The sequence below is a fragment of the Rhea americana genome, unplaced genomic scaffold, assembly GCF_003343005.1.
Source record: "Rhea americana isolate MKP2758 unplaced genomic scaffold, rheAme1 scaffold_33, whole genome shotgun sequence".
NCBI classification, from domain to species: domain Eukaryota; kingdom Metazoa; phylum Chordata; class Aves; order Rheiformes; family Rheidae; genus Rhea; species Rhea americana.
Window position 1 is genome coordinate 5,881,051 of NW_028186457.1, and position 18,624 is coordinate 5,899,674.

General features: G+C 38.4%; 1 protein-coding gene across 1 annotated transcript in view; it reads right to left on the reverse strand.

The window, feature by feature from the left end:
• ADCY5 (adenylate cyclase 5) overlaps positions 1 to 18,624 on the reverse strand; it is a 222,341-nt gene that overhangs the window by 44,578 nt on the left and 159,139 nt on the right. The window contains exons 5-8 of the mRNA XM_085311019.1: positions 18,408 to 18,535; positions 14,596 to 14,754; positions 13,442 to 13,583; positions 2,721 to 2,861 (exon numbers count right to left, since the gene is read on the reverse strand). Coding sequence (XP_085167145.1) covers positions 2,721 to 2,861; positions 13,442 to 13,583; positions 14,596 to 14,754; positions 18,408 to 18,535 — 570 coding nt within the window. The remainder of the gene's footprint in view (positions 1 to 2,720; positions 2,862 to 13,441; positions 13,584 to 14,595; positions 14,755 to 18,407; positions 18,536 to 18,624) is intronic.

The window sequence follows — 18,624 nt, forward strand, 5'->3', positions numbered from 1 at the left end:
ATTATCTTCACGTTGCAACATGCTCTAAATTATGTGACAAAAATTTGGGTCCTTTATAACCCTCCATATTACCCTGTACACATACATGTATTTACACACACTTATCAACACATTGTAACTGCACCTCACTGTAACATCTCCCTGCTCCTGACATAATACTATCTGATGATTACCTTTATAAATACCCATTTTGAAATTAGAAGCCTAAGGAGCTTCAGATTTTAAAGAGAAAATCAAAGTTGCACTGCTTGCCTTTGGTATACTTCTTGGACTAATCCAACCTTAAAYGTCCGCAGTTCCCAATAGAAAAGGCTACATAAAATTGCATATAGGAGAGCTGGGAAAAGGTGGACAAAGTGAAACAAAGCGCACATTTTCAGGAGCTTTGAAAGCTGGGGCTGCTTATCAAGATCAATGATGTGCCATCCCAGAGGAGTGCTGAAAAAGTCTTTGTAGTTCTGCTCCCATGTTGTTGGTTTGTATTTGGTATTTCTAAGCAGGCAGTCTGTAGACAGTGTACATGTACAGGGAAGTTTAAGCACACAGAGAAACCATGTAACACAATGCAAGAGAGTATGTATAAATACATTCATACTATGCAAGGCCAGGTGGTGCAAGGAAATGCATAATCAGCACTTAATTAGTCCAAAAACAGAGAAAGAGCTGAGAACTAAGAAAGAGAAATTGCTCCTATGACCTATTCAACAAAATATCCCCCTAGCAGATGTTAAAATGGTCTCTATCACATGGAGAGCAGCATGTTTTAGCTTTGACCACAAGCATCTCAAAGATGCATCAGGAGGAAATACTGAAAACTTAAAGATTTTAAAAAGGTACACAAAGAACAACAAAAAATCTAGGTAAGTAATATTATATCTAAATGAGGTTTAAATTGGTCTTCAGAAAGAAGTCTGACTCATTCAACATAGACCACACCATCCTCTCCAACAAGAGCTTGCTACAAAAAGTAACATAAGTCTACTGMTCAAAAAAGACTTTCTGAGCTGCTGGTTCCATAAAAAGATAAATACCTTTGCAAGAAAGGGTTCAAGATAAGGAAAGAAAAAAGAAAAGAAGAGAATATTTTCCTCCTACCAGCAATAGGCAGCAAAGATTTAAGAACTTAGCTTGATATTTTGATAAATAATTATGTTTTTCCAACTGAATAACCAGCCAGACATAGCAAACTGTAATTAACACCAAGAAGCATAATACCATTTGGCATGCTCACACCTTGTTTCTGAACAGGAGGATACAAGAATCTCTTAAAAGCTATTCAAAGAAACTTATAATTATCTGCTAGTGTGATTAGGCTCTCCTAATAATGTCATGCCTATTAAGTACACTCTATTGAAAAGCCCACATAAAAAATGCACACTTCCACAGATCTGTGTGCTTATGTCAGAAACCCTCATTTGAAGATCTGAGAAAGGAAAGAAGCATTGCTATGGAGATTAGGAAATTCAGCTTAGCATTGTAAAAAATACTTTGATTAAATAATATTAGCACYAACTATTAATAAATGTGCCAGCATTTCCCATTAGAAGACACCATATGCAGTGGCTTATAGCTATGCTGAAAACTGTCAAAACTGTGGAAGTGAATCTCAAGTCAAAAAGTTCTTTGGATAGCTCTAGGGCCTTGGTAAACTGGAGCAGAATCTTGACATTGGTCAAGAAAATGGGCAAGAAATATCCACTTCTGACTGTGTATGAAATATCAAAATAGCGTGATAAACTGCAGGAGGACTCCAACTTTTAATCATCCCTAATGAACTGCAGAGGGGACACAAAAATTTTGAAAATTCAGTGAGTGAATTTAAAGCTGGATATGCAGCTATATATTGTGCATGCAAAATAACTAACAGAATGCAATTCTCAATCCTCAAACGGTTATGACATTACCAATCTGACAGACATCCCCATGTGTGACCAAGGTAAATATATTTTAATTTTGTCCTAAATTATCCTGACATACAGAATGTTAATGGGAATTCATTTGTTTAGAAATTTGACTAAAGATTAACAAGCTAATGCTCACAGAGCAATCTGAGTTATTGTAGAGATAATAAATATTATTATTATTACAGAATGCCTAACTGAAATCTCTTTTCTTCATCTTCATATAAGCAATAGACACACTTTCTATCTTAGATCAATTAGTCCTTATACTTTAGAACGTATTATCGAGAGTTAAATGCAGTGGCATGTCACATAATTCATGTGACCGAGCTGCCATTTTCCTGAAGGATTCCTGGACACCTGCGAGTATATATGGACATGTAGCTTACAGAAGGTGCATGGCATCTGGCTGTTACAATGCAAATAAGAGATCTTTGCAGGTGCTGAAGTCCATTATGGTCTAGTTGAATTGTATATGTCTTCTGCTATTTGAATGCTATGCTTACTGAGCTGTTTTTGTAGATAATCAAGGCTTCTTGACCAGTCTGGATGAGTTTTCAGAACATGGGACAAGTCAGACAAAAAAGCTTTCTTTGTGCTATTCTGCCTCCCTTCTGCTTTCAAACAACCTCAGGCCTTATCACACAAACACTCATGTCCAGATGTACCAGCTATTATTTCTGTTGTTGAAGTAGAATATACCACTGCCATTTGGAAAATGCCCTCAAGGCTGCAAAACCCTTCAGACAAAGCAGGGGGGAGAATATAACACTGTATTAAGATGAACTGTAATTAATGACCATAAAAGCAARCCAATACCATTCTCTTCATCTCCTTGGAGACCTGGTGAGCTCCAAGGTGGTTGTAGAAGGGCCGGTCAACACCCCAGTGCGGTGGGTTATGGCTGATGGAATTTGTGCGCTGACGGTTCATCTTGGCTATTGTGGCTTTCTCATCTTTCTGAAATACAAGCAAGAAAGAAAYGGAGAATCAGTTTTGAAACATTTATGTGCTAGTCATTCTCCCAGCACCTCTCATTTCCAATCTCCTAAACTTTATCAAATGGCTGCTGACCAGGAGCAGGCCAAAGTGATCACTGCTCTCTCTCTTCATATCTACACAGGAAAAATTTTTAAAAGACTGCCTCTAAGTGGCACCCACCATTTTACTCATTTGCATGTTTTGAACAACCACCATAACCTGTGCAAACACAGAGAACATTCCAAAACTGAGAGATGTCCTCCTCCTCTATTTTTTTTTTAATAAACTGAATCATTTCAGATAAGAAACAATAATGCAGAAAATAAAAAGAAAATTGTTGTGTCTGCAGGTGACGCGACACAAAGGATGAAAGGACATACAGAAAGATCCAATTAAAGAACAGGAACTGTGAAAYTATGGGAATAAAGAACATCTTTCTCTGCAGGTCACTTTCCACAYTTGCAAAAACAGAACATCTTTCCAGAGGAGACAAGGAGAGAACACAGATCTTGCAAACAACTTTGCTGTGCAAGTGCTAAGGGTAACAATGCTGCAAGAGTGTGAAAATAATTGTCTCTCTCCCCACTAATGCTAGTCGCAGATTTTGTCATTGGCAGCAACGTTCCTGAATTTCAGGCAGGGTCTTTGGGTTTCTTATTAGAGATGGTTTTGAATTGTGGTTGTAACTTGAGCTTACTGCAAAGTTTGCATGGCATCTGACTGAAAGCTTTTATTCAAGCTCCATCCCAGTTTATAAAAAAACCCAAAAGTGCAACATGTAATTAGGCTGCAAAATAGGTTGGCTACTTCCTTACTTTGAATGTATTCTCTAGTTAAAAAGATGGGCAAGTCTTCCATGTGGAATGTTTCCTACAGAAAGTCAGGAGTTCGCTGTACACAGTGAAACCCTTCGATCTTCTCTAGCATGTACTACACCCAGAGGTTTGCTCCATGAGGACTCTGTGATTCGACTGTGCTGATTTAAAAGGCAGAGGACGGCAGTCGCTGCATCCTTGCTGAAAGCGAGCCAAACTTTGGAAAGCTTGAAGGATCGCACAGTGCTGATATCTAAAACTTGGCTATTTATTAGTTTGAGAGATCAAACCTTTTTCAAGAGATTGCCTGCTTCCATGGAAGTACTGAAGAAGTTAGATATAATAGTTAACAGTTAACAGTTTCTGAATTTCAGAAAGAGTTAAGACATCTGAGTAATCTAAGAAGAAAGCATCACTTGTTTTAAACTGAGTAGACTTTTGCTSTAAGTCCTGTATGAAAATATAGGTTGGTCTGCATCTATTTTTGCCAGGAGTCTGCTTTCCCTACCTACTTACTTTGATTCTCTGCTACTCACTGCAACGTGTACCCATCAGGAGCTTGCAAAATACCTGGTGGTATTTCCATGGTAACCATAGAGTTAACTGTCAAGTGTTATACTGCTTTAATCTTTTTTTCTTTTTTTTTTAATAGGAAAAAAAGCCTTTCTAATTCAGTGCCTGACTGACAACCATGGGAAATCATCATCTCTTTCCTTGCAAAGAGGAGACAGCCCCAATGACAGCATTTCCCACGAGACTGCACGCTCCCCACGCAGGGAGCAGCTGTCCTCCTGCGCAGTCCTGAGGGCTTCCCAGCCTCGAGCTTGGGACATGGTGCCACTCGCAACAGGAGACCAGTGCTGGACACCCAACCAGCCCCATGGACCATAAGCTGTTGTCACCACAGCCCTGGGCTACCAACGAAGCTCTTTCCCCACCCAGTGAGAAGGGAATTGTGAGATTTTGAGGAAAGTCAGTGCACAGTTAACAGTCACCTGAGCTGTGAAAGAGCGCCAAGGAATAGCCCAAGGGAACTGCCAGCTCCCCAGGATGCTTGCTGGTAAGGCTGGTGGGTGCTCCTCCGCGGCGCGCCCCCAGGACTGCAAGCAGCTATCATGCCAGCCTCTTCCCTGCATCCAGCCCACCACTGCTTCATCATCCCCCAGCTCTGAGAACTCAATCCCTCGGCACCAGACGAATTTCACATGAGCAGTCATGACAGTGCCACTGGATAACCTCCAGGAGAGCTGTGTTTTAAACATTTCTAAAAATACACAAATGTGATGCAATGCTGATGTTCAAATTTGATTTGGTTTGAGGTTTTGTTTTTTAAAACTCACAGCACAGTATGGTCTCTCAAATMATTTGTAACATTTTAGATGCAATCTCTTTTCCATAGTTAAGCTTTTTTTTATATATATATCATAYGACGCTAGAAAACTAGTAGAAAATACCAATTCATTATCTACAAGAAAACATACATTTTTCTCAGTATTAAAAGCGATGCCGTCCATCCATTTTTATTACAGCTTCRTGAAGGGTTTTCAACCAGTAGCAATCAAAAAACCCAGATACTAAAGCTAATCTGGAGACCTATAAAAGCAAAGCTATTTGGTTACACTACAAATGCTTTTACCTCAACAGATGATAAAAGATACATACAACAGATTTTCCCGCATGACTAAAAACATTCCAGTAGGAAGTCAACCTTAGCAAATTTGGTTGAAACTTGAGAAAAGCTTTAATGTCAGCTTCAAGCAGATGCACTAAACCCTCTCAGCCAGCAAGTAAACTATCTTCATGCTTCAAAAATTAGTTAAAACTAGCACTGGGTGACTCTGAGACATTACTTCTGCTTCATRGCAATCACTTGATAAATTAGAAGGTAATAAAACACCTCATACAATAGGAATATGTTTATTGACACTTCTGGGTTGAGGTAAGGCTGGGACAAAGGGGTAAACACACACTTCTGAGATATTTCTAACCATGACATCAGGCACCATAAATTATCCACGGCTACATGAACTCTAGCAGTATTTCCTCTTCCCTTTTAAATGGTTTATACAGAACTGTGAACCATGTTTCAGCACTATTTCCAAMCAGATTAAAATATATACATAGGTGGAGTGGGTTTTTTGCTTTCTGAAATAACATAGTATGCTACTATATTATCTTGAGCAAAGGGACTTCGTTTTTAATATATCAACACTCATTCAAAACATTTTTTAAAAAAACTTGATGTTTTTAAAAGTTAAACCAAGTTATTTTCTGGAAAATCATTTGTTCAGTAGATCATGAAAATGAAATGCTAACAATAAAGAATTAAAAAATTTATGGCTTTCGTATGGAATTTAGAAAGATCTTCACTCTGCTTCTTCCTAGCTAAAGGACAGCATGAGGAATAGATGATACCTTTCAGTCCTCATCAKCATAGGTACTACCAACAACAGGAGCAGGTACAGAGCTTTCTGACCATAACGAGTTTTTCAAATTTAACATGGCTAACCTCCAAAAGATGTGTGGGAACTTTTCAAATCTGGACTCGCAAAGAGACTGTAAATCTTATTCCCAGAGGTTTTATTGTGTTCCCATCACTGGTTCCCACACCCTGAGCTACAGTAATACTACAGCAAAACTGCAGAAATAGCTGGGATTTTCTTATGCTGATCGATTGTATCAAGCATGCCCATGTTACTTTTTTACAGTGTATGATAAGATTTTGCAACATATGTGATGACTGTAAGTGCAACAAAGCAGTGAAATCTGAACATGGATCAGACATTTCTAATTCAGCTATATATATTATTCCTTAAATTGTCTTGATGTCCTATGTGGTCACCCACATGTTAATAGGACATGAAGACATTTCTTGCAATGATACATGTTGCAAACCATTGCCTTCATAAATCTACATGARCACAACCTTCCTGAATTGTGATTAAATTTGTTAAATCTAGGAATCATCACGTTAGACTGATGAAGTTTTAGGAGACTCACATGCACAACATTTAAAGACTGTTCTGTTTCTTCAGCTGGATGGAATTCCAGGACACTATTTAGAAAAGAATGAGAATTGTTTTTCTAGGATTTTCAGCCAACGTTTGTTGAGCTGTTTTAAGGCCACCATCAACAACTCTTCCTGAAATTGTTGTGTACTTACTATTGTTAAAAGAAACRCCCATATTTTTCTTTAATATGTTTCAGTTGCAGTAAATAAACATTTTTTCAGTTTCCCTACTTTGTGCAGTTAGCACACTGTGTTTAGTCAGCATTATTGCTCATCTGTTGACAGTCACATTTAGTTCCCACTTGTGTTCAACACATAGCCTTTCCCCAGCTTTCTGACAATKTTCAGGAGAATAAAACTAATTGCAAACCTAATTTGCTATTAAGGTCCTATTCCCCTTAAACACAGATCGATTTCCCACTCCTGCAAAGACGTACTTTTCCACTGTTCTCCAAGTGAAGCTTTTATCAATTAGAAGATTAGAAGAGCAGTCACGAAGCTTCTGGAAATTAATTAATGCAGCACTTGATCTCAGAGAGCAGAAACTTTTCAATAATCACCCAGGTGACACGCTCCTATACAAACTCGGGCAACATGAGTATTTTTACTATTGGGTACTAAAAGGATAATTAAATTGAATGCTGTGATACATACAGGTGTGACAGAATAGAAGTAACGACTGGGACAGATGTTTGAATAAAATGCATTTTTTTTGGAAGGATACATATAAAATTGGAGGAGGCACAGTACAGTATTGTGTGTTAGGAACCCTTCAGGATGCAAGGTAAATTAAAAAAAAATGGATAACATAAATAAAATAAAGCCAGATTGGGTCAAAATGACTTCAGAGAAGGATGAAGAAGTTCTCCTGCAAAATCCACTAGAAAGCCTTAGGGTTAAGTTTGGGTATCAATAAGTAAGTAATAAGTAGTAACAACCTTAGCAATTCTAGCTAATAATTCTCTGTCTGTCTGGAACCGCTGACTTTCCAGATAGAGAAAGAAGATGCAAAGGTAGCAATGGAGCAAGGGCAAATATCTCTTTGGAGAATTCTTGTTTCTTCCATGCTAAGGTACTAAACCCAAAAGGAACATATATCCCAAACAAATGAAAAAAATTAAGAGTCTCCAGATTGAGATAGCTGAAATGCTAATTCACTCAAAAAACTGTGAATAAGGACAGAAGTCACCCCATAAAATGAGGATAATGGAGATTACAAAAGCTACATCCATCTAGAACTGAAGGAACAGATTGCCTCTCTTTTCAGATGATCACCACCACCACAGTAGAGGGAGAAGAGAAGAGGGATCATAGGAACAGTGTTATGAAATGGAAAATATGGCTAAGTTGGAAGCAAAACTGAAGTGTAATGTGCTAAAATAAATAGGACAACCTCCTTCCCAGATCTCTGCACAACTGCCARATGCAGTTTCAGTTCTGGTAACAGACACTTTTAATAACTATTTAGTTAGAGATCGTGACACAGAACTGCAAATGGTAGGCTTGGATTAACAGCCTCGAGAGCATCCAAGATTTTCCAAATGGCAGAAGTACAGTAGCTCACTGGCCTTGATTTTTCCACAGAACATTTGACAGAGTGCCGCACTAGAGATCAGTGGATAACACAGATGGGGAAAAAACATTGGGCAAAGACCTGGTTTATAGTGGAAATGGCAAGAGGTAGTTTTGAGTGAGGAAGTATCAGGCTGGACGAAAGTTGATAGTAGAGTTACTCAAGGATCAGTCTTAGGGCAGACTTTGTTTAGTTTTTTCCTCATSCCATCTGCCACAAAGTGAATTAGTAATGGACTTCGCTACTGAGAGAAGCAGAGGTAGAATTTGATACATAAGAAAAAGCAGGATTAGACAGCACTGGATACTTGAGGACTGAAACAATAGAAATGGCACCTAAGACATTCAAGTGTAGAAAAAGCATGGTCATTCATTTAAAGACTACAGTAAAACCTTCACTTGGTTTACCAGTTATCATATTAGTTCATCACGGAATAACTGAGACACCAAGGTAATCCTGTTACGCAAAAGATAAGGGTTTCCTTTGATGACCAGGAAAATAAACAGCTTTCATTGTGAGAAAAGATTAGAAGAAGAAGAAAAAAAGGTTGAGAGGTTGAGAAGGTATACAACTGAAGTCTGTGAAAGAACAGTTATAGGAAAGAAGCGCCACAAAAGGATGATTTTAAGCTCAAGAAAACTTTGACACAAAACAATAGGTGAAGGTTGGAGATGAATAAATATAAACTGAAAATTAAAGGATGTTCTCGGACACCAGAGCAATCACAGCCCAGAGGAGCCCTCTGATAGTGTTAATGGGAGCAAACAAACCGCAGTAAAAGATTGAATAGACCTTTATGGTGGAGCCTGCTAAGCTTATGACAAGAATTATCTGAGGTGCTAACTGCCTTCAATAGCACTGATGTGCATTTGCTGGCCCTAGACATTCTTTTCAGTTCCATGTTCTTGACTTCATTGTAGCTCATATATAGCTTCACATTTCTTGCATGCTTTGAGGAACAGCAAGGTAAAAGATAGTACTGACTTATAAGTGATATCCACAAACATGTAGCTTTACATTGCAATGAAATGCTTGGAACCTGCATAGTTAAGACTATTTTATGTTTTTAATTATCTCCTTATAAACTAAGAAAGTGAGAACAAATGCAAGAAAAACAAATTTGCACTGTTGGACCTGTGCTTTCAGAAAAAAGACCCTCAGCTTTTATTTGAGGGAATATAGCACTGGAATAATGAAGTGACTCCTGCCTTCTCCAGATGATTTCAGAAGAATTTTATACAAGCAAGTGCTTATTCATAAGTGCAGCAGCATCAGAGGAAAATGCAAATAGAAAGGTAAAAAGTAAGTTTCGGAGGGAGAAAGATGAGGAGAGAGAAATCTAAACAAAACAGATTTTGTACTTCTACTGTTCATTCTCTTTCAACAGAAAAAGATCTTTCCGTGTATCAGAAAGTAAGCCAGGGCTTTGTTTTCAGCTCTGGAGATGTTATTTTAAAGACTGACCAAAATTTAGCTATTTTTTCCCCTGAAATTCAACTAAATATATTTTAGTTAACAGCATCTTTAAGAAGGAAAAAAAGTTATTTCCAAAGAAGCAGCAAGTCTGAAACACATAAGAGTTCCAGGAACAAAAATATTAGATAAACATTCCTCCCATTTACTCGGTGCCAAAGAAATGGCATTAACACGATGAATTCATTTAATGGCTGAAAAAGTCAAGTAAACAAAAAAGGAAACTCAAAGTTATGATTCCCTATAGCAACAGTAAGCAGAAAGGGTATGACAGCACATGCTGTTACATTTTATGCACTCGTTTGTACTGATATTGGTGGGTTTCGATGGCTATGGGACTGATGGACCTGATATTCCTACATGAACTGAAGAATAGCTCAGGCAAACAGTTAATTAGGTCAACTATTGGGATAATGCAAATTATCCTCAATGTGATTTAGATCTTCTAACACACACCTTTAATTAAACTGAATTTCTTCTTCCATTATTTCTTATTCTTTAAACTCATTTCTTTACATGCATATTAATAATTATTTGAGTTCATTGAGCTTTTCAATGGAAATTACTTATAAAGGGAAGAAATACGAAAAAATCTGGTGGTCTATATATTTAAAACATCCACTGCCCCATTCATGGCTGACTTAAGGTATGAACATCCATCTGCTGAAGTCAGTAAGAATATTTCCCCACTGACTGTTTCTATCAGAACGTGCAGATGTAAGATCTGCTTGAAATTCAAATTCTACCAAATGCAGAGACCAAGCACAAGAAATAAGAGCTCCAAAAGGTCAGTGTTTCAGGAAGTCACAGCTATTTAAGATGAAAGCACTATCTCAACTCCAGTTGCAGCTAAGCAGCTTGTGCTTGCTGAAAAGGCATCAGAATTGCATAGCACGATGCAGATGTAACTTATCGCACTTGAGCTAACAGCAGGATTTTAATACAAGACCCTCCAGCATGAGCTTGTATTGCTTGAACTGAAGAACTAATAATATCGTCTGGAAGTTGAAAGCAGATCCGTTAACTAATCAGCTAAAGAGGAACAAGTCCTGTTAGTCTCTGCATGAAATGCATAGACACTGAAGGGAACAGAACGGCAACTGGCAGCCTGAGCAAAGCAAGTGTTAAAGTATCTTTATCATGTAGAAATCAGAATCCAATTGAAAATCATCTATCAAAGTACCCACCAAAACCCATTCTTACTGATATAACGAACACTGGGAAGGGCCAAGATTTAGAAAACCCCTTTCCATTCAGAAAAATAACCAGTTGATCAAAGCTGGAGGTATGTGAATAGAACAAGCACAAGCTGCAGGAAAATTTAAACCTCCCATTTTCTGGACCCAAGAAGAAAACAACTAAGAGATGATTTATGTTTTCTCCAACAGAAGAGCTGCCACTAGCCCAGATCATGTTGGCAGGTACACCGAGCTCCCTTATGTGAATCCCGGGACCTGTGTATAAGGATAGCAGGAACCCAGACACGACTCACAGGAACCCATTACTAAGTTAGGTGAACATTTTATGGCCTTTACTGGAAGAGACTCAAACGAAAACCTGGCTAAACACATCACAAGAAAGTCATTAAAATCAAGAAGAAATGGAAGGAAAAAGTGAAGTGCTAGAACTTTCCCTAGCACCTAGCAAAATAYTCAAGGGAGACTGCTGGCTACAGGAGAAAGCTTTTCTTACTTCTGAGCTTCCTATTATGTTAAAATAAGTTTTTAAATAGGAAGAGAACTTCAAACTATTCACAAAGGGATAGAAAATGGCAATCGAAGCAAAAAGGTGGAGCAGTAGAATARGCAAACCATGAGTTAATCAAACTCTAAACACTAATATCCATGACCTTGGATAGCAATTTCTTTAGCGTAATAACTACCCAAGCCAGGTGTGTCTCAGTTATTATTTACTCTGGGATGCAGCATGTTAGAGTAGCATTATAGCAATGCCAAGAGATTGCAGTTAAGGGCTACATTGTGTAACAAAACTGTATTAAATATATTAGTGAAAGAATGAAGGAAGAGAACATTTTATTTTACACGTGGAGGATCAAGGCATAAAGACGTGAGTTCCCCAAAAATCAAAATCTGGAATGGGATCCAGATCTCTCCTGAGTCTCTGTCCAGTCTCCTAATCACAAGACAGCCTTGTGTTTTAAAAAATACATCATGTCTCAAGTGCTCTAGGTCTCTGTTTTCAAGTGTTTTGTTTACACAGGGAGCAGAATCCTGACGTCTACTGTAGTGTTCTCCTTTTCTCTCAAGAGAGACCTTCAGTTCTCCGTAAGGACAGGCAAGTGCATGCTCCTGATTCAACAAGTCAACATAGCTTCTCCATCTCTGAAGATAGGCCCTGACCATACGGCTATTTTGCTTTATGTTTCTAAATGTACCCAGCAATGAAGAAGTGTTTTAGGTACAAACATCAGCTGGCCCACTGACAGGCAGCGATGCTCAGGAAACAATAATCTTGCACTGCAACCCAATCCTCTTTTGAAGATTGACAATTGTTAATGAGATTTATCTGATGAGCAGACAAAAAAACAAAACATCAGCCTCTTCAACAGATGATAAGGGATTTTCTTAGAGATTTTCACACAATAGCCATTAAGAAGATTTGAGGCTTTCATTCTCTCTGGAAATGAGGAAAGGGTAGCAAAYAATTTCTATATAGACGTTACAGTTATTCATAGTAACCATGCTATTGGAACACATCACAAACATTTAATCTTGTGGTAGCCATATTTACGGCTATGGGAAGGTTTAGTTGTTTTTATATTCAAAAATACTTGAAATGCTTTTTCAATTCAGGCCAATCTTTATATGCTTGCCAGTACTTTGAATGACAATGCAGTGTCTATGTTGCACAAACRCCTTACAGAAACATTACTGGGTAGGCTCAACTAGATGATCAAAAGGGTCATTTTCTGGTCTTATGGTCTATCATTATTTGAAAGAATACAAACTAGTAAGCCCATTTTGTGTTACTGGCAGTTTCACCTCAAAAATAAGATTTATCAACTGAAGTCCACTTGAGTTTGACTTGACTCAAGTTCAAATCAGTAGTGCCCTAGTAGTCTTATTCTGTGCAGCTTGACTCATTTCATACTGATGGGTATGATCTCATCCCATTGCCATAGTGGTCATTCATCATTACAGTGGGCCAAATCTTCCCACCATCAGAAACAGACCTTGAAAAATGATGGTAAGAACTGCCCTAAAGGGGGAAGCTTTATATTCGAGGCAACATGGTGAGCATGTGGGCAAAAGCACCTCCATCTGTACTCTGATACTATAGAGATCTTTGTGTTTTCAATCTATTGCTTCATATTACAGTCTAACTTGCACAAATATTAYATTCAATTGAAAAAAAACATATCTGTATTAACAACATTCTCACAATGATTTTGAAAACAACTGAGGACAGATTCTTTGATAGAACTAGGAAGTGCTTTGCACAGAAACTTTGTGAATAAGGTGGCTCTGTCCCCTTCTATGCATGTGGAATTTCAGGAGCAGGAAAATGAAACAGGAATTTTTGTCACTGGAGGCCAGCTGGTCAACAACCCTGCAGAGAAACAGTCCTCATTCATCTAAAAAGACCAGTGTTCACTCTGCTTTGATGTGCTACAGGGCATTTAGCTATTAAAAGTGTCTAAAACTTGCATTAGTTTGTTTGATCTTACCCGTTTCTGGCTGCACCGTACAATCAAGAAGGTCTCGATACTGTGCTCTTTCAGATAAGCATTGCGTTCCCCACCAAAGCCTAGCTCCACCTCATAGTCTCCATTTAGATAGTTTAGAGTTGCTTTTGTTATGTGGATGCGCCTTGAATGAGACAAAAGACAAATGGGTTTTGTAGTCTCTGAAGAGTTATTACCTGTCTATAATGACTGTTCCTTTAACCAACTGGTCCCATGTACTGAAACAAACAAGTAGTAAGAAACTATTTAGTCATGATGATGACTACAGATGTAGTGCAGGACTTCATCTATTTTTAAAGGAAGCAGGAAGAGAGGTTACTTCTTAAACAGAAGTTTTCATATTAAACATCTTCCACTTCAATTTATAAATATCTCCTTAGATAAAACACACTCATTCTTATATTCACTTTGCTCTAACATAGAGCAGATATCTTTTTTCAGAAAATACATGCATTTCACAAGGATATCTATATACACCGGATGCATGTAATATATACTATAGCATATATCTTGTTTGTTGTATCATATTAATCACTGTGGTACCAGTGTACCTTGTAGAGGTATCCTATGACGTATCACAGCATTATGCTTYCTTCCAGAGTAGAGAAAATGTGGAAAAGCATGTAGAGCAATTTGCTCACAGGAACAACTCAGTTGGTTCACAAAGGGGTGAAAAAGAACTGATTCTGATCTCTCAAAAAATGTTTCAAAACAAAAAGCTAGTCTAAAATAATGCTTCTTAAAATATCCACTGATAGCCAGTACGCTCTCCAGCAAACACTACTAACATACAGTCACATCTCTGTAACCATGACCAACTCTGCTAGYGTTTACACAGAGAATTATTAAATTCTGTTGTATTTATCAGCTTTGTTTCACAGAGAATCAGTTYTTACCGTAAAAGGATCTAGTAGATTCCACCTTGGGATCTAGTAGATTTTCTGTAACTGAAGACACATAGAACAGAATAACCCTGCCAACATCTGTACATGTTTAAAATGCTACATCCACAGTTAATTTTACAACAGACATACAGACTGCCTGAACCTCTCTTCCTCATTTTTAAATCTTGCTATGCGATGTCAGAAGCAAAATGACAAATGGATTAACATGAAAAGTTTGATAAAGCAACTTACCCAGCTTTGCCCCCTGCTTCCATGTGGTTGGCTAATGTAACATCATTCGACCACACATCAAATTGCCACTTTCTCAGGCCCAAGACCCCGCAGTGAACTCTTCCACTATGGATTCCAACTCTCATGTTGACATTTACTCCTGTCACCTCCCGGACTAATCTGAAAAGAGATATGRGAAAAGAAGCACATCACTAAGAACTGCATGGTCATAGTCAGTGGTAAAATCTTAAACTCAGAATTCAAAAATCCATAATGACCTATACAGTATTCAAGCATACACAGAGTGCAACCACAACACTAGGAGAACAAAACAAAAATGGATAGGCTGTGCTGCACTTTGATGGTCTGTCTSGCTGAGCAGAGTACTAATTAGATAGAGGAGTCCTGGGGGTAAATCCACCAAGGCCAAGTTGGGAATTCATTACAGAACTCCTTGGGACAGTGAAAGGAATAAAGCACTGGTCTCTGATCTCCGTACCAAAGCTGGACATAACCTGCCAGACTTCTGACTCTCACTAAAAATAATAGCCCGTTGCAAAGAGTAAAATAAAATTATTTCAGAGATCTTCATTTGTCTGTATGGCACCAAACATCAGCTGTTCCACAAACGAAACATGATATTTGTGTGAAATACCCCACTGCAGCTGGAAAGCTCAAACAGAGCTCACAGTTGCAGTCAGAGCAGCAAACCAGAGAACCACATCCATTGCAGTCACTCCAAACAGGCAGTTACAAATACTCATACTCTGCTTTTAATGAGGTCTTGGATGGTCTGCTTACTCCCAAAATGACTGCTGAAATACTTTGTGGGTTTTGCCCTTTTAGGGCAAAAGTTAACTTCACGGACTGTTCACATGGAAAATATATTCAGGAATATGAGTAGGGGAAAGTCTTGATGAGGCCATCAGAACAACTCAGCTTCTTTTTATTGCTGGTCACATCATTCCCAGAATATCACTATTTCACAGGGAAAATCAGAGCTTTTCTGTGTGTTGTTAGTTCCTTGTATTGTGAAGTTGTACTTCGCACCTATCAAATTGCAAGCCTATTTGGCTTTCCAGTTCACCTAGTCCTTTCTGAACTACAGCCTCTTGATAGGTAAGTCCTCCCAACTTCCTAATGTCAGAACAATTCTAGTATTTATGCTTTAGTTCTTAATGAAGACAAATGACTGAAGATAGACCAATTCTGGAATATAGKTCACTCCTCACAGCTTAATATGTCCCTTACAAGACTATTCAAGACTCCTTACAATCCCTATCTTCTCCTTCTTCATTAGTTGCTTACAAAAGTGACATTATTTTTATTAACAAGCTGCTGAGACACTGCCGCCCTCCATAGCAGGGAAGGAAAGCTCCATATAGGTAAGGTGCCAGAGGCTTATGAACTAAAAGAGCTTCAACCACATCCCCTGAGAGAGCAATAGGAACTGRGGTAATGAAAACAGTTGCAGCTGTAACCCTTGGAAGGGCAACTGCAGCTGCAGCGTGTGTACAGCACTGGGGTGGGATGAAGAACACACTTGCAGGAACACTACAAACCTCAGGCACTCTGGGCCGAGCCACATTACTGACAAGACCAAGCACTTTCTCCCAGTATAGCTGTTAAGAACGTGACTTTTTTCAGACTTTACAGACAWATGAATGAGCTTGGTTATCCTTTATAGACAAATGAAACACCCTTTGCTACCTTTATTTTTTTATTCCATCTATACCAATAGCATAGTGAATATAATTCTGTCTTTCTGATCTGGGGCAACACTCYCTGCTGTTACTGTGCACGTATAAAATAAACCTACGGACACGGCCCAGCATTGGTGAAGCCTGCAATTCAATGTTCAGTAAATATTTGTTACCTTAATTGTGAAACCTTTTATCTTGATCCTTAGGGCAGGAGGAAGAGGGGGAAGCAGATGCAGTCAGAACAGAGAGTTACATTCCAGACTTAGATAATGTTGTTAAATATGTTCACTATACATCAAGTGCAAAACAAATTTTAAAGGCTGATTAAGAGCTATTTGTAAACAAACACCGAGAGCACTTCAGCTCCCTGTTTATTCCAACGTAAGGTGGGTTACAAGTTAATCAATGAAGTCTAGACATCCCAGGTGTTACCTAGCCTTGTGGGGGATTACAAAGCAGCATGTCTATGCATTTCACCAGGCCGCACAATGTAGAAAGTGAGACTTTTCTGGTCAAACAATGTACACAGCATGTCCCTCATAGGCAGGTGACTAAGAATCACGCCTCTTAGCATTTGACAATACACTTCCTCATCTGCTGCTTAGATATACTCTGCAGGAAAGGCAAAGGATCCTTCCAAGGGCTATTGAAAACCACTTGCTTGAAACTCCCTTTATTTTGCATTTTGCATACAAACCCCAAAAGCAGACTGGCACAAAGCAACACAGTTTAAAACTGGGAAAGGACAGATAGTAAGTCGTGATAGTGCACACTGCATACAAAGCAAAGGAATGCTGCTGCATACTGCTCTTTGAAGGGGGTCTCCTATGGTGAAAACTCTGCTTTTTAAACTATGCACTAGTCTTGTGAAAATGAGGCTGAAAAGTATGGGTGTGCATTCGCTTCCTTGCAGAAATCATAATTATTAAAATGTACTATATGAAGCTCAACAAATACATACTTCTAGTTTTTATCAAGATGAGATGGAAATTCAATCAATTTATTAAATGGAATGATAGAACTGCAAAGAAATCTCATACTTTTCTGTTAGTACCATCAACACTTTAGAAGCTGCTTTCACAAAAGAAAAATTAGAAGAGAACAAGGCAAAAAGAAGCAGAGTCTCTGTGAGGCCAGGATAGGGTAGATGTTAAGGTCAGCTCAGTTACCATTCAAAACCGAATGATCATTGCACATAAACTTTCAGTAAGAACGTTGACATTGCAGCCAGAAAGGAGGACATATAAGACAAGATGGATAATCAGAAAAAAGGTATTACAGAGGCAGAATCAAATTAAAAGACTTTAATGCCTTCAAGATGACCAAATAGTCTCCCTTCCCTGAATTCTGGGAGAATTGGGATGTGAAAGCCCACATTTGATGCAAACAATATTCAATATGCCCTCCAAGTAACAGGATTAGACATGGATTGTGTATTTGTTACTCTTTAAGAAGACAGAAATGGTCAGGACAAATAGACTGTCAGTCTGTCAGACTGTTACCTGACCAGACTGCCAGACTGACCTCAGGAGTAGGCAAAGCTTCAGAACACAGGAAAAGCTAAAGACAGAGAAATAAATGGTAAAAAATAAAAACACCATAGGTCTATCTCAGGTTGTGTCTGACCAACATGATAGCTTTCTTCAAYAATTAATTTGTCTAAATTAAGAAAGCCTTGGATCTCACCTATCTGGTATAGGGGCACAAGGAGAAGGAGTAGTTAAACTAGAGAAGGTAGAGCTTAGCAGAGGAAATGCGAAGCAAGAGAGAAGCTGATTTAAAGACAAGTGCAGAGTGACTGCAATTCAATAAAGTGATTATTAATCTTATCACTTCACATTTCTGTAGCTTATTGGAATTCTCATTTGGGAATGAAACTWCCACTGACTACAATAACCTTTGCCTTTCTCATTGGGAGATTCAGTTCTGGTATCCACATGGCTGTAATGAAATTAAGCATCTCTCTGCTGTAAAAGCTTTGCCATGTTCTGCTTTCCAGTGAGTCTCCCTCTGTGCGGGAATCAGTTCCCTGGTTTGGCTACCTAACTATTAATGCAAGGAAGACCTAACTGGAAAGCAAATCTGCTTACTATTCATTCTGAAATTCTCCATGGGGAATATGGTACTTACGAGATGGCCTCTATCATATCCATTCCCATTTCAACACAGCAGTGTGCATGGTCAGCTCTTGCTTCTGGCAACCCAGACACGCAATAATAGCAATCACCCAGAATCTTGATACGTAAACAGTGGTTCTCCTAAAAAAAAATTATATATATATATATATAAAATAATAATAATAATAAAGGAGAGAGAAGTATTCAGCTTATCTTCATACTTGTAATAG